This window comes from Prionailurus viverrinus, chromosome A1 (assembly GCF_022837055.1).
Source record: "Prionailurus viverrinus isolate Anna chromosome A1, UM_Priviv_1.0, whole genome shotgun sequence".
NCBI lineage: Eukaryota > Metazoa > Chordata > Mammalia > Carnivora > Felidae > Prionailurus > Prionailurus viverrinus.
Window position 1 is genome coordinate 16,413,103 of NC_062561.1, and position 16,790 is coordinate 16,429,892.

The window sequence follows — 16,790 nt, forward strand, 5'->3', positions numbered from 1 at the left end:
AGAGTTTATTAAATCAATTTATAATTTATAAGCTTTAATCAAAGTGACCTTCCTGGTCTGTCCTTGTCATTTGTATGTTTGTTTATAAGTGAATTGCATCTGGCCTCGACCTTTCCAATGGAACTTTAAAAAAAGAAAAGGAACATGTTACATAGAAAAAAAAAATCTGATTTTATATGAGGAAGAGCAGCAGCACGATAACAAAGAAAGATACATTATAAAGGAAAACTACAAATTTTGAACAAAATTATCAAGGGCTTTACTTTCTATATTTACACACTTGCATAGTCTATATGCATGCATGCAGGATACAAATTCCATATAAGTGAGTGCAAGTACTGGTCCATTGCCCTGGAAATAGGAATGACCACTCTGGGTATAAATGTTGGTGCTTTGTATCTGTTGTATCCTAAAGCAGATAAACCCCAACTTGGAAGCCATCCTGGAAGTCAATGAATTGTTAATTTTGTTATATTTAATATGTAGGACATGTGATTTTTTTTGAAGATTCCTTAATTAGATAAAATATGTGATCTAAGAAAGAATATTTGCTACATTAAACTTTGACCAGCAATTATTTAAAAAGTAAGACTTAGTCAGTTGACATGTCAGCTTTAAATTATCTTGACATTGAGCTGCATGAAAAGCAAGATGAGTTTTATCCCTTGTATTATTGAGGTAAATTTATATCCTTAAAAAAAAAGGCCAAATATTCTCTTTGAAATACTGTGTTACAAAAATCTATAATTAAACTTGTGTAGGAATCAAACAATAAATTGAGTCATCTTCTTCATACACATCCCTAAAAAATATGTCCAAACAACATGATCTTTTTCCTAATAATCATGTTAGCAAAAACAGTTCTACTCCTGTATGAGTCCCATTGGAATATCAGAATATTTCTATTCTTTTTATATTGCATTTTATACCAAAGACCTTTACAAATGTTAATTAATTCTCTTGAAACCAATAGATAGTATTCTTTTAATCTCCCCGGGGACAAAATACATCACAAGCTCCTGATTTTGTTCAACACTCAGACTCTTGCTTGAATGACAATTTAAAACAATCCAATTTGAGCTAAAGGGAAATTATTTTCTATTTTTAAATGCTGATAACTGTTCTTGAACATTCTCAACTTCAGCATAAAATAGCTAATTATTGAAGACACATGAAGAATTAAAAACTTAATATTTTTTATTCATTATCACAAGTATCAGAGTGAGGGTTTATGGTATCAGCCACTACCTAATTCTCTTCTCTTGGTTGTCCTATACATGATGCCACCTCTGCCTTCAAAGACTAAAACCACCTTCACCTTCTTTGTCTTGCTTCTCCTGAAAGACACATGTTTAAATAGAGAACATCCCCCAGCCCCCCATTGATAGCTAATTCTATATTTCTCTTTCTCTTTAAGCTAATATGGCTTAGGACTATATCTCAAAATGTACAAAATGTGACATAGTAAGCATTCTTAAGGACGTGATCTTTTTACTTGGAATTCCTCATAACGTTTAACACAATATCCTGTATGGCTCAAACATTTTCTCCCAACCAGTACTTACTGTCCCGTGAGGATGGGAGGGACACCTGATAATAAAAATGCTCTAAGAGATTAACACAAAGTGCTGTGGGAATATAGAGAAAGTGATAAATTCTGTCTGGGGCTGATGGGGCCATCAATGAATAGAGACTATATGTTGTTCAAGCTTTAAGGGTCCTTTGATGTTATGGCATCTACTGGAGACGCTGTTCCTCGTTCTAGATTTCACAGGCAGTTGGAGGCAGCTGGATATAGAATCCATCATCACATGGTGATATGGTACTTTAGATCCCTTCTTAGCAAATTGTCTCAGCTGGGACTTGCAAAATCATGCGAAAGGTTTTCCATTTTACAAATCATGAGATGCTAGATTCTACCCCAGTATAATTACCCAAGTCTGCTTCAAAGTCTAGCACTTCTGGTAATTGTTGGGAAACAATGCTATGTGAATCTGTTCACATTTATGCATGGTCAGGGCTTCCTGAGCAAAACATTGCATGGCTGTTAAAAGATGTCTGAATGGCAAATAAGCCTTGGAAGTTAAATATAGAGACTTTCTGAGAGATTTGGAAACATCTCCCCTGGAGCCATCTGCTTAGATTCTAAGGATAATAAAACTAGGGACCTTTGCCTCCCCTGAGAGAATTTGTTTACTTTAGAAAGTTAAGGTCTTTCTCTTTCGGGGGGGGGGGGGGCGGTGGGGGAAGATGGGCAGCTGGCACAGCTGCACTCTATAAGCTCTGAGATTCATAATTTCCCAGTTTCCCTCCTGTGGTACAAACTCCTGCATGTGAAGGGTGCATCTGGCTCTCATCTGTCGCCCTGTGGGGAATTGGAGCATGGGGGACCAATGTTAAGATTGTTATGTAAGTAAACAATTTGTCTGTTCTCTGATCCAGAAAACTTGCTTCCTGTCACGATTAAATAGAGATATAAACATTTAGTAATTAGCTCTTGATTTCATTCTTTTAAGTTCTGCTTTTTAATTTCTCTCCTGTCATTCACGCATACATTTAGCTCTGGTTTCTACATATAGGCATTGTTTTACAAGGAGATTTTTAAAATTCTTTCAAACCATGGCGTCCTTTGAACTTGTAGAGAAAAATTAGGATTCTTCAATGTTAATTGTATTTTTCCACACCCTATGATTAGGAATTAAAAGCTTAACTTGAATTTAAAATTTCTCTTTGGCTCTGTTTTCTAAAACGTAGTCACAAAATCTATATTCACGTTTTTAGCCCTCCATGTTTGCCTCTGGCCATTTGTGAGGCCTCTTCCCAGTGTCCCTAGCAGATCCTTCTTTCTCACTTGCTCCTTAAATAACTGAGTTTGCTTTGCAAGCCTCTTCTCTTCTCATTCTATCTACTCTCCCTGGATGTTTTCAGTGATCTCAACTGTCCGTTATGTGCTGATGACTCCCAGTCCTACATCTCCGCCTGGATGTCTCCCCTTACAGTCATATTTTATATTCTACCGCCTCGTTGACTTTTCCACACGGTTATCTCACAGGCATCTCAAGCACACAGGTCAGAATTGGAATTCGTGCTCTGTTGCTCCTCAAGCTCTCTCTCCATTTACGTTCTCTGATCTTAATGAGGGGTGGCAAATCTCCCAAAGCAGAATTTGAGGTTGAGCCTAGATTCTTCCTCTCCCAACTCACAGGCTCTAAACTAAAATCTCATAGATACCGCTCACTCCTCTTCGCTGGTACCCTCACTGTCTTAAAGAAGTTCCTCTGTTTCTCACAGAAATTATTATAATAGCCTCCTAACTGCTCTCCCTGCCTTGTATCTTATTTCTACTTTGGCCCATTTCCTCCAGAATTGTGTTTTAAAAGGGCCAGTCAGACCACCTCATACCTTGCTTAATGTTCTTTCTTCAACGATTCTGCAATGTCCTTGAGATGAAATTCCAGCTTTTCAACATGTCATATGAAGCGTCTGGAATCTGGGTCCTGACTCTCTTTTGAGATTGATCTGCCATTTGTTCTCAGTTTGGTACTTAATGCTCTGGCTCAAACCTTTGGTACTGGTCACTCCCCAGATTTCCCTCACATTCTCACCAAAATTCCTTTCTATGAACATCAGGCCCTATGTCCAGAGCGGATTTAAATTCCAATTATTATGATTCTTCATCTGCTATTTATTCATTAAATATATGCTGAGTGCCTACGCTGTGCCAGACACCATCAAATAAAATGCAGTTTATGTCACATGAGCTTACAATATAGTGAAGAAAGCAGACATTAAATAAGAAAAGCTAATCCTTCCCTTGACAGGTACTCTTTGACGGGGATGAATGGACGCTAGGATCCTGCTGACCAGAGCTGGTGGTTCCATGTGATAGAATAATCCTTGAAAGAGAAAGATCAAGTCTGTTAATTATACTTGAATTTAAAAAAATAATTAATTTAAAAAAAGGAAAGAAAAATCAAGAGCTACTCTACACATTGAAGTCCTTCTAGGACCATCAATTCCTGGTTTCCTTTTTCTCTCAAGTACTTGCTTTTTAGTATAAATGTACCGTAGTGTTTTGTTTGAAACCTTCATTTTTACTCAGATTTTTTTTAAGAGACTAGCTCCTTTGCAGACCTATATAACAGAATATTCAACCTTGGATTACTGTCAGTTTTCCATGTAGGGAGCTTTGTCTAATGCATTTTCAGAACCAAACATCTAATAGAGTGCTTTATATATGACAGGAGGTCAAAAAGCATTCTAGGGTGAAGAATCATAGACACATTCATGGTTGTTAGAAAAGATGAATCATTGGTAGAAATGTGAGTATCTTAATATAGCTGGAATATGGAGAATTTGGGTACAGTGATGAATCTAAGAGGAAGTTGGAGCCAGGTCGTGAACACCTTAGCAGAATGTTTAGAGGAAGATGAACTGAATCATAATACTGGGTTCTTTATATATATGTAGTCTTTGATGCATACTTATAAAACTCAAGTAATCTATAAAAAGTGAATAAAAAATTAAATTGATACAAAATGAAAATATTTGTCATGAGAGTAAACAAAATGTATATACTGGTTTTAATTTCGATTTATAAGGAGAAAACCTTTCCTTGGTTTAGATAATGAAGTTGGTTAGATAATGAAGTAATGAAAGACAATAAGAAGGCATATGATTTTCTTCTGTAACAGATAATACTAGATTAAACAATTAGGATTTAAATCTCTACAGAGCTCTGTGCCATAAAACTAAAGAATATTTAGAAAATTCCATAATTTGGACAGTATACTGTAGTTACAGCATTTGTGAAATAAAAACAATATTTGCCTCTTTTCTAGCTCATAAGAATAGATCAATGAGATATATACTTAGAACTATTTAGAAGAATAGTACTATGAAAAATTCCATCATGACTGTTAAAATAAATGCTCTTATCTATAATAAATTTAATTTTTGAAAATATTACTTCTATTACACAGTGGAATAGGCATAGGAATTTAGTCATTTCTGCCAAATGACTGAAGATAAATATGAGACAAGTTGTTCATAGAAAAAAGGACTGGGAAATATTTAGGACAAAACCAGTTCTAATGAAGATAAAGTAACATTTTTTTAAGAGTGCCCAGGCATCAACAAGCTCTGGATTAACTAGGTATTTCATACAGAGTGAGAAGCGGAAGTGGTTGACAAACCTTCTCCTTCAAGAATTAAGAGCAAATAAAAAATAAATAAATAAAAGCTTACAATCAATCCATGAGCCATGAAATGTTCAAGAATCAAGGTATTTAAGGAAGCACCACACAGCCTTGCATGTAAGGAGGAGAATACTGAAGTCACATACTTTTCTACTGTCTATGTCTCTACAATGCAATGCTGTTGCATTGTACATAAAAGTTAAAACAACTACTGAGTGCTTATATTAAGCTCTGTTCCATGACATTAAACGTGTTTTTTAATGTAATCCTCACATTCTATAGGATTTGATTATTAGTGTCATTTTATACATAAGAAAATTGAGGTATAGATTAAGTAACTTGCTCCAAATCACACAGGTGGGAAGTAGTATCAGTGATACTCAGATCAAGTATGGATCAGAACTCAAATCATGGCCTTAGTTAGCAGGACCCTTTGGTGTGTGTGTGTGTGTGTGTGTGTGTGTGTGTGTGCGCGTGTGTGTTAAAATTCCCTCTAGATGAATGAATCACAAAATGATAAGCCAATTAAGCAAGTGTGGCCCTTCTGCCAGACCTATTCTAAAAGTTTCTCCTCCTCGATAGACCAGTTACAGAAAGGTTTCCCTTTTTGTGGACTAATAGTTTTTTTGGTCTGGATCCATGGCTTGCACAAAAAGACCTAGGGTTGGATTTTTGCTCCCATTTATGCACCTTCAGACTAGAGGTAGAACCTCTACAATATTACAGATAACCTTGTTATAACTCCTTGGTAATCTTGCCTGCATCATAATAGGCAAACTATTCACTAGGAAGCAGCATCAGGTGATTCCATCTACCTCATATTTCATAATTAATAAATCATCTATTTTATGGCTCTTATCTCCTAATTTTTTTTGAATACCAGCTCTCTATCAGCTTCCCCTATGTTCATTTCTCTACTTCAGGCATCCATTATCATTTGACTCATTCTCTGCTTAAATCTCATTCATGGCTCCTCTTTATTTAACAGAGCACAGCCCAAATTCTATAGCAGGATGTGAAAAGTCCTTCTTATCCTAGCCTTGCTCCCATTTATTGGATCATTTCTCTTAGATACTGATCTCCTTTATACACTCAGACTTTTTTGCACATTGTATTTTTTCTCTCCGGAATGCTAATGCACTTTCATGAACCCAATGGATACCTTCTGGCTCTGTCTTCCAGGACACTTCCAGTAGAGCTGAGTTCCTTCCTCGATGCTACCATAGCCCCTGCTGTAGACCTTATCAAATGGGAAATTCTTATTTACATGCATTTCTCTTTCCACAACCTGACTGTGGACTGCTTAAAGGCAGGAGGTGTACCCCAGGTATCTTTGCATTCTCAGCAAACAGATGAAGACCTGGTCTCTTAGTATGCTCCCAGAAATTCTTATTGATTAATTCACATAATAGCTGTTTGCCTTATATATAGCACAGTCTATTTTTGTGCACAAATATAGCACCTTTTCCTAAAATAGTAACTTATAAATTATTTAAAATTAGCATGAAAATTGAATGATAAAAGAAAGGAAAGGTAAGTCAACAAGTCAGCATTACAGACTCGCAAAGTAAGTGCTCTTTTGATTTTTATCATCATTTAACAGGTGGTCACACTGAGACCTTCATTTAGTAATTTGCCCCAAATCACACAGGTTTCATGTGGTAAAGGCGAGTGTGAATCCAGAGCTCAATCTTTTTTTCAACTAACATAAAGGAAGAGACATAATAAAGACATTTAAAAAGGTAAGTCTAATGGACTCATAGTATATGAAGAAGAGGGAGGATACTGGAGTAAAAGAGAAGAAAAATTAATAAAACAGGCACTTAAATTATATCAACTCATTTACTTCTCATACCAACAGCACAAAGTAGAAATTGTTAGTCTCCTTATTTTATAGATGAGGCAAGGGAGGTGAAGAAATAGGTCCAAGTTCACATAACTAGTAAGTGTTGGAGGAAGGAAATGAGCCCAGAAAATACTACCCATCAAACTCTATCCATGCAACTCAAGTTTTAGTTACACAAACTAATCATTCAGAAAGAACATTTTGTACTTTACACATACAATCACAGCTGGACTCCTATGACCGCAATGCATAAACAAATTATATTTCTGGAAGATTCCATGTTATTTACATCATTGTCAGCTGAGGTAATTTCTGTGCACTTTTCCATCTCCTTTTCTCCTTCTTCATCACATGAGGTGAGTGATGCTTGAATTTTAAGCATAAGTTTTTCCTTGGTGTAGTATTAGGAACAATGTTTATATTTTAATATTAAAATAGATGTTGCACATGAAGAATTTACAACTTTTTAAGAAAATTCAAATCCCATATCTAAAACTGAGACAAAAAAATCCACAAGTACCCATTAATTTATGTAGTTGTACCTACTATATACCAGAGTTCTTATATATGAAAACGTATATGTACCATATAGAAACACCATCAAATGTAACATGTAAAAGTATTCCGTATCTTAGTACAAATATTGCATATAAGAAATACATGAAAGAAGTTCCATTTGGGGTCAATCTCATACTTGTCTTACTGTTGAATAGAATTATACAGTCCAGTGTCATTCCAATCATCTTCCTTAGACCAGTTACATCAGCATAATCTGATGAGTTTGCTACAAATGCAAATTTAGGACCCTCTCTAATACTCTTAAATTTAGAATCTCTGGGGATGGAGAAAAGGAATCTGGGTTTTAGAAAGCTTTCCAGGTGATGTTTTTGCACTGGAAAGTTTTAGAAGAAATGCTATAGTTCTATATACCAGAGTTTTATAACCGTATTGGGCCACAAAAAAACAGATATATTATTTTTTAGTTAAGAGATGGCCAAAACAACTTTATAGACATACTTAAGGATCATTACAAAGAAAATAGAAATTGGACAGATATTCACTGAACAACAGACTGCCCATCTCATACATAGATGTATAACCTCCTTGGTTAAGACAGTACCTTCTGCTCTCTTAAGGTCTTCAAGGGCATTAACCTAAAGTAGATAGGAAAAATTACCAAGTTATGATTCTATTATTAAAATATAGCTTGATTTCCATGAAATTGGTAGGCATGAAATTTGGTGAGTGGCAACATTTTAATTGAACAAATTCTGGAAACTAAGGCCTTTCCAACTATGGGCATTTTTGACCCTGACAGAGCTGAACACTATACAAGGGAGACTCAGGCCACTATTTTAGGAACTAGACTAAATGAATGAGTTCACCTACACGTTAGGATTTCTAGGTCAGATCACTAAATTGCATGAATTATTCATGTAAAGCCCAATTAGACACTCTTTATTTTTTGCTAGTACACTAATCATTTTGAAACAAATTTTTAAAAAAGGAGAGACAAAGAGGGAAAAAGAAAGGCAAGAAGGAGATAATACTTTGATTTGAAAAATATCCCCCAAAGTACAAAATAATCCCAGTTGTCATTGCAGAACAAAATGTTTTACAGAAATTATGTGGTTTGGAAAAGATTGATATTACACAGAATCTGGGGGAGTGATGGGTGTATGAGACTTCAGGCGCTGTCATGTTGAATGGGATGAGGAAAAGGAAATTATATTCTGTTCTAATTATATCAAACTATATTAGTTTGAACTGAAATAATAATTTCAATGCTTTGAATGAGTAATATTTTGATTGGTCTAGGTAATGTTATCGGTTAGTTATAACTGATAAAAATAGATTCTGGTTGCCAAAATTTAAACAGTGTTTGAGGTAGACTGTTATGAGAAATGGAAAGGATTCAAAACCAGAGCAACTATTGTGAGTAATTTTGAGACATCATTCAAATAAGATGCAACAAAATTGGGTGACAACTTCAAATTGTTCGTGAAATTTATTTCAAAACTATAATTGGGTATTAATAATGTATTTTATACCTATCTATCATCACAGAAAGATAACGCTCTAGGTAACATTATTAGTAAAATTAATAGCAATCAAAGGTAGGGAAGTATTTATCAGAACTTTATGCTTTACCAAAAATATAAATGATAGTTACCTTTACAAATGCAACGATTTTCAAAGAGATTGTTGCCAAATATAAGGAATTCATCACAAAATCCATTAGATTCCACCAATCATGGATGTAATCTTGAAGTCCACCATCCCACATTTGTTTAATTTCTCCCCATATGAAACCTGCAATTACAGAGAGATTCATTGTAAGTGTGATTTTCAATCAGCTTACTAACAACAGAGGCAACTTAAAAATTGTAGAATATTGGAGCTGCAAGCGACTTTAATGTTCACTACGTGAAGCATTTATTTTTAAAGACAGTAACATTCAGTCTCAGCCAGACTGTAAAATTTTGAGGACACTGAGCTAATTAATTGGAGAGAATGCTTTTAGGGTAGGTTCACTTTCTTTTATTCATCTGATATGCTTGTAAGAATGTCCAATTTTTGAATCAACTGCAATTTCTCTGTAACTATCCATTTTTCTCATGGAAAATGTCATAGCATTTACTTGTAAACAAATACTAAAAGCAATGTTTCCTTTGAAGTTGAGATGACTGAGAGTCATGAAAAAGTGTCGCTGGTGAACATAACTGTCTTAATTCCATTAAGCAGGATATTTTGTTTTGCCTTTGTAAGCAATCGGTACCTTTGGAGATCTGATTTCAGTTCTGGACAAAAGATGGTTATAACATGCATGATACTTCATTATAAAACCTTATATCTAGCAATAGCTTTGAGACTGCCTCCATAGAAAATAAAAATCCCTTTCCTTTATAATGGTCATATTTTTAATAAGAAATGTTTTATTTTCAAATTCTAGGAAGTACACATAAAATATCACTATGTATCATTCTATTTCCATAATCTTGTTAAAACTTTATAAATCTAGTTTTGGGGCCCAATGATGAAAGAGAGAGATATCAAAGGGAGTAGAATCAGGAAATATTAAAAGGATAAATATGATTTAATAACTACATTAATGCAAGCAAACACTACGACTCTATTAAGATAATGAGTCTGGAATGTCACATGTGTAGCACAATGTCTCACATCTGTCTTGCACAAAAAGCCAGAAAAAGTCAGGTTAACTATAAAATAATAACTTTTCATGAACCTATCGGAGAGACGAGAAACCAGAGAGAGTCCCAATGTGAACATTAGCTCACCCATGGCAGAGTGCAGGGGTAAGAGACAAAGTCACCATATCCCAGAGTAAGAAGATTTCAGAAAAACTTTTAAACGAACTTCTGAAGGTTGAGTCTGAGCTTGCACAGAGGACAGAACCCCTGGGACTCAGATACAAGGGGAGTCTCCCTACTTGCATGTTTTTTTTTTTTTTTTTTTTTTTTTTTTTTTTTTTTTTTGCATAGAGCAGGCTCCTCTCCCCTAAGAACAAAACACATAAGCCCCATGGGAGAAGCAGGAAACAGGATTTCCTAGGGTTTGCACCAGTATCATTAGAGGTTTCCTACCACAGGGCAAAGGTCAGGAAAGTCTGCACATGACCTGCAAAGTGTCACTGCCATAGGTAGTAAGGTATGGATCATTGAGAACCTGCATTGCCAATGCCCAGGCGTAGTCCTACCTAACTCTGCCCTAGACCAGGACAACAGAGAATCTGCCTGTTTCACATCACCAGGTAACAATCACAAGCTAATAACTACTGGAGGAGTGTTGAGAGCATGAATAGAGTACCCCTCAGAGGCATAGGTGCACAGGGGAGGCCAAAAGATGTGGGTGAAGCAGGAATTCTGAGAATAGTCCTCCTAAGTCAGTCAAAGCCACTATAACAAAGTATCACAGACTGGATGTTTTATAACAAAAATTTATTTCTCATAGTTCTGGAGGCTGCAAGTTTATGATCATGGTATCAGCATGGTCAAGCTTTGGTGAGAACCCTCTTCCATGTTGTAGGTGCACACATCTCTCTCTATCCTTACATGGCAGCAAGAGAGCAAGCTAGCTCTCTGGCCTCTTTTTTCTCTTTAAAGTTTTTATTTATTTATTTTGAGAGGAGGGAGGGGAAGAGAGAGGAGGAGGAGGAGGAGAGAGAGAATCCCAAGCAGTCTCCATGCTTGTCAGCACCGACCTGATCAGGGCTCCAACTCATAAACCTGTGAGATCATGACCCGAGCTGAAACCAAGAGTAGGACGCTTAACCTACTGAGCCACCCAGGCTCCCTTTTGGCCTCTTTTTATAAGCACATTTATCTCCTTCATGAGGACCCTCATGACCTAATTGCATTCCAAAGGCCCCACCTCCAAATGCAATCACATGGGGGTTAGGTTTTCAATATATGAATTTGGAGGGGACACAGACATGTAGTCCATAATACGACCCAAAGCAGAGTGAATGGTGCTCTGAAACTGACTGTGGCAACAAAACCCAAACCTGCCTCAGCTCCTGACTATAATGCCTCAAATTCCTGCCTTATGTTCCAGCAGAATAAAATGGCATGTCCATTTTCAGGCATCAATGCTATGTACCTTTGTCTAGCCTCTACACAGGCAGAATAAATCCCCTCCCCAGATACACACATGCACACCTTATACATCGTATTCAAACTGTTTTAAAAAAGATAAAGAAAAAATATTGAAGGCATCAGGAGTGGGGGTGTGGTGGAAATAAAAGACACATTGCATTCAAAGGAAGAAATAGAAAACTGACATCAAACTTGTTGTCTGACACCATGTAAGACAGAGGAACATTATTATAGTGCTGAAAGAATAAAAATTAAAAGTGTACCCAGAACGTTCCACATGGCACAAATAGTTCTAATAAATGAAGGCAATTGAAAGACCTTTTTTCAGACAACCAAAAACTCAGACACGTTATTGCCATGAGACCTATGCTATAAGAAATGCTGAAGGGATATATTTTAGGCAGAAGGTTTATGATACTGACCAAAAATTAAGTTTATAAAAAGAAATGAAAACATATATCCAGGAATGGTTAAAAAAATAAATATAAAATATATTTTTTTCTGGGGCACCTGGGTGGCTCAGTTGGTTGAGCTTCTGACTCTTGGTTTCGGCTCAGGTCATAATCTCATGGTTTGTGAGTTTGAGCCTTGTGTCAGAGCCTGTTTGGGATTCTCTCTCTCTCTCTCTCTCTCTCTCTCTCTCTCTTTTTCTGCCCCCCACAAATAAATAAATAAAGTTAAAAAAAAAGATATTTTTTCTTTTTGAATTGCTCTAACATATCATTGATGGCCTAAAGCAAAAACACTAGCAATGTTTTGTGGTTTATAACATATATAACATATGTAAAAGTAAAATGTATGATGACATTAGCACAGAGGATGAGAGAGAGGAATTAGAAATATACTATCATAAGGTTCTTACACCACATGTAAAACAAATATTATTTGAAGTTAGATTATGATAAATTAAAATTTTACATTGTAAATCCTAGGGCATTCTCTCAAAATATTTTTACTTATTTATTAGAAAAAAAATTTTTTAAGATTTTTTTAAAGCAATCTTTACACCCAATGTGGGGCTTGAACTCAAAATCTTGAGATCAAGAGTCTCATGCTCCATTAACTGAGCCAGCTAGGTACCCCAAAATATCTTTAAAGGTACGAATGAAGAGCCAGAAAGATAAATAAACATAAAATTATTAAAAACACAATTTGACAACAAGCAGAAAAAAAAATAGAGCCAATAAGAAAAAGTGGGGTAGATTTCAAATCCATCAATATTAATAATTACATTGTATAAAGCATATGGTCTAAACACACCAATGAGAAGACAGAGATTGTCATATATAAAAATGTAAAACACAGCTGTATTAAATTTATCAACAAGTTAAAAGCAAAAGAATAGTAAAGACACTATGAAATACTAATAAAAAGAAAACTAAGAAAAAGAAGCTCAGTTGGCTATATTAATATGACTAAATATATTTCAGAAGAAAAAATGTTACCAGGTACTGAGAGGGCTATAACTAACATAAGGATGAAAAAGTCAACTCACTGAAAAGACACAACGATACTAAATATGAATGCAGCTAATAAAATAACCTTATAATGCAAGATGCCATAATCAGAGTTGAAACAAAAAAGAGAGAAAGGTACAAATATAGTTAGATAGAGACCTTACTATTCTCCTCTGTAGAACCAGTAGGCAGAAGTTTGGTAGGAATTTAGAAATTCTGAACAACACTGTCAACAACCTGACAGCAGCAATACCTGCTTTTTTCATATGCATGTGTAGTGTTTACCAAGAGATACTATATCATGGACTATATTAACATATAGAAAAATATTTATACAAGTTAAAATCATACAAAAGGTGTTCTATGACAATATAATAGACAACAAATCAGTAATGAAATGTATTTGGAAAATCTCCAAATATTTTGCAATTGAACAACATACTTCTAATAACCCTTGGTCACAAAGGAATTTGGAGAATAATTAGAAAACATTTTGAAATGATTAAAAATAAAAATACATCCAAAAAGGTCTGTGATGCAGCTGATAAAGTATATAGAGTGGAATTTATAGGTTTAAAGGCTTTAAACCTATAAAGAATAAAGGTCTCAGTGATTTCGGCTTTCATTATGACACTATGAAAAAAAAAAGCAAATTAAGCCCAAAAGAAGCAGAAGAAAATAAACAAGATAAGAGCAGAAGTCAAATTTTAAAACATAAAACTTGAGAAAAATCCATGAAGATGGAAGATAGTTCTCTGAAATGGTCAGCACAATCGATAAAACTCTAGCCAGAATGGTTAAGAAAAAAAATGGAGAAGATATAAATGATCAATGTCAGAAATAGAAGAAGTGGCATCACTACAGATCTTATGACATTTTAAGGATAACAAGTGAATAAAAGGAACAACTTGATGCCCATAAATGTCACAACATAAAATGAATTGAATATTTTTCCTGAAAGACACAAACTTCCAGTCACACTCAAGAGCACATAGAGTAAAACAAAAACAAAAACTAAAACAAAAACAAAAAATTAGTACACAGAGTAACCTGAATTGTCCTATTCCTATTAAAGTATCATGAATTCATAGTTAAAAACCTTCCAACAAAGAAAAATTCAGGTCCAGTTTCTTTATGGTGAATTCTACCAAACTTAAGGAAGAAATAAGAAGAATGCTAAAAACACAGGTAACAAACACTTAAAATAGAAAAGGAAGAAACATCTAAGAGGTTAGTATTACTCTGATAAAAAAAGTCTGGCAAAAAGAACAACTACACACTAATAACCTTTATGAATATGCACAAATATCCTCAACAAATATTAGTAAATTAAATGGAGTAATATATGCAATTGATAATAAGTCATGCTGTTTTTCCCAGAATGCAAGACTGTTTCAACATTTAAGGGCCAATCAGTGTTATTTATGCCGTCAACAGATTATTGGGGAAAAAAGATCTCATTAGATGCAGTAAATGCATTTGACAAAATTCAACATCCATTCAGGATAAAAGCTTTCAGCAAAGTATGAATAGAAGGGTAATTTCTTGATTTGATAAAGGATATCTACAGAAGTATCCAACTACAGTCATGATTATGTGTAGAGGGCCAGAGAATAAATAAGTTAGACTTTGCAGTAAATGAGTGGGTGTGTGTGACTGTGTAGTGTCAAAGGGTCATATTTATCCTGCTGGGCCATAGTTTGCCGCCCTTATCCAGTATCTTGACTGTGGTGGTCTTACGTGATTGTGTGCTTTATATCTCTGTGCCCTGAAAAACAACAACAACAAAATGCACTACAACTTAAAAGCAACAAAAATGATGAGAGATTGATGTTGACAACTGGAAATAGGGATAGATTAAAATTAAATAAATATAATAAATACATACTATATAGTATATAGTGATTATAAATAAACATAATACAATATCAACTGTGATATATTGCTGATAGGTATGTTTGCAAAGTCATAATAAAACTGTGGAAGAAATAAAAGTGAATTAGACATAATGGTCTATCATCACTTAGTGAAAACTAGCAATGGCTATTTAACATTATTTTTAAAATTGTATTTAAAATTTCAAGGCACATTTAAATTGATAACCCAAGAAAGGACTAATTTCAGTCAAATTGATTATAGTGTGCATTTTAAAAGGTTTTACTAAAATTCAGCTAGTTAACTTACAGCATAATATTAGTTTCAGGTGTACAATATAGTGATTCAACACTTACATACATCACCTGGTGCTCATTGTAACAAGTGCACTCCTTAGTTCCCATCACCCATTTCACCCATCCTCCTACCCACCTCCCCTCTGATAAGCATCAGTTTGTTCCCTGTGGTTAAGAGTCTGTTCTAACTATAGACCCTTAACTGTAATGTGCATTTTGTTTATTTGTTTATTTATTTATTTAAGAGAGGGTGCAAGTGAGCAAGGGGCAGAGAGAGAGAGAGAGAGAGAGAGGGAGAGAGAATGAATCCCAGGAGGAGCAGAGAGATTGGGAGAGAGAAGTGGGGCTCACCAGATGCTGGGCTCATGAGCTCACCCTATGCTCATGACCTGAGCTGAGGTCAGATGCTTAAAGACCCAGCCACCCAGGCGCCCTATAGTGTGCATTTTAAAGCCCTCTGTAGACCACTGCTTTATTCTAGATTTTACATCCTATATTACTCTTTGAGGTCTCTTTCAGATAAAATCTCTCTTGAGAGTTCAGATAAGATTGGGGCATAACTGCAGAGATGGTAATGTTCGCTGCCTCCACATTGAAGAAAGAAACGCATCAGACCTGAGTAAGATACGATGCATGCTCTGATGTTTGTAGGGAACTTACAATTTATATCATCCAAGGAGGAAAAGTGCTAGGTACACTGGAAACAACCCTCCTCCCCCCCAACCTCCCCAGTCCACATCTATGAGGCTTTCTCCTACTGAGCCTGGGGACAGTCTCAGAATCAATCACAACTTACATAAGAAAGGTAAGACCAAAACAAGCGACCTAAGTAGTGCTTCACTACCAGTTAATAAAGAAAACAGAACTCAATCTCCTTAGTACTCTTAGACGTTTTCTTATTTTTGAAATTTAAAAATGTGGTTTATTTGTTATGTTTTATTTGCAACTCTACCAATATCCAGAGATGAGAATACGTGTGCACTGCAGTTATTAATTGAACAAATGCATTTCAAGTTAACTTTAATCAGAAGGCACAGAGATAACACTTCGACTATACCAGGTGAGTGAAGTGCCAAGCTCAGTCCAACTGGTAATCAGCTTTGTAATCTGAGATAACAGTCTCATTTCTCTAGATGGTTATCACCTCATTTCAAAAAAAGAGAGGTTTGGATTATACGCAATCATACGAGAAGTATAATTCTACTTCTGTGGTATAAATAGCCAGACATTACTTTTTCCTGTCTGGATCATTAAATTTTACTAAAATCAGTCATCACAATAGCTGCCATGAAGATTAAAAACTGTCTTGTACCAGAGGACACAGACTTGCTTTGGTCTTCCCCAATATGCACAAACTAAATCTTTGATATGAAAATTATAGAAACTTTCTTGCCCAACGTAAGGGAGAATTCTCCAGAAATCAGAGTTGCTCCAAAACTGGAATGGATTACCCTGTGCATTGAAGATTCCAATCCAGGGCCTGGAATGTCTTCCATCACTCA

The 16,790-nt window shown here is 35.3% G+C and overlaps 1 protein-coding gene across 5 annotated transcripts in view; it reads right to left on the reverse strand.

Annotated features, from left to right (window-relative positions):
* TRPC4 (transient receptor potential cation channel subfamily C member 4) overlaps positions 1-16,790 on the reverse strand; it is a 204,574-nt gene that overhangs the window by 34,671 nt on the left and 153,113 nt on the right. For all 5 annotated transcript variants that reach the window (XM_047869354.1, XM_047869347.1, XM_047869374.1 and 2 more), the window contains one exon: positions 9,218-9,357. In XM_047869354.1, the coding sequence (XP_047725310.1) occupies positions 9,218-9,357 (140 nt within the window). The remainder of the gene's footprint in view (positions 1-9,217; positions 9,358-16,790) is intronic.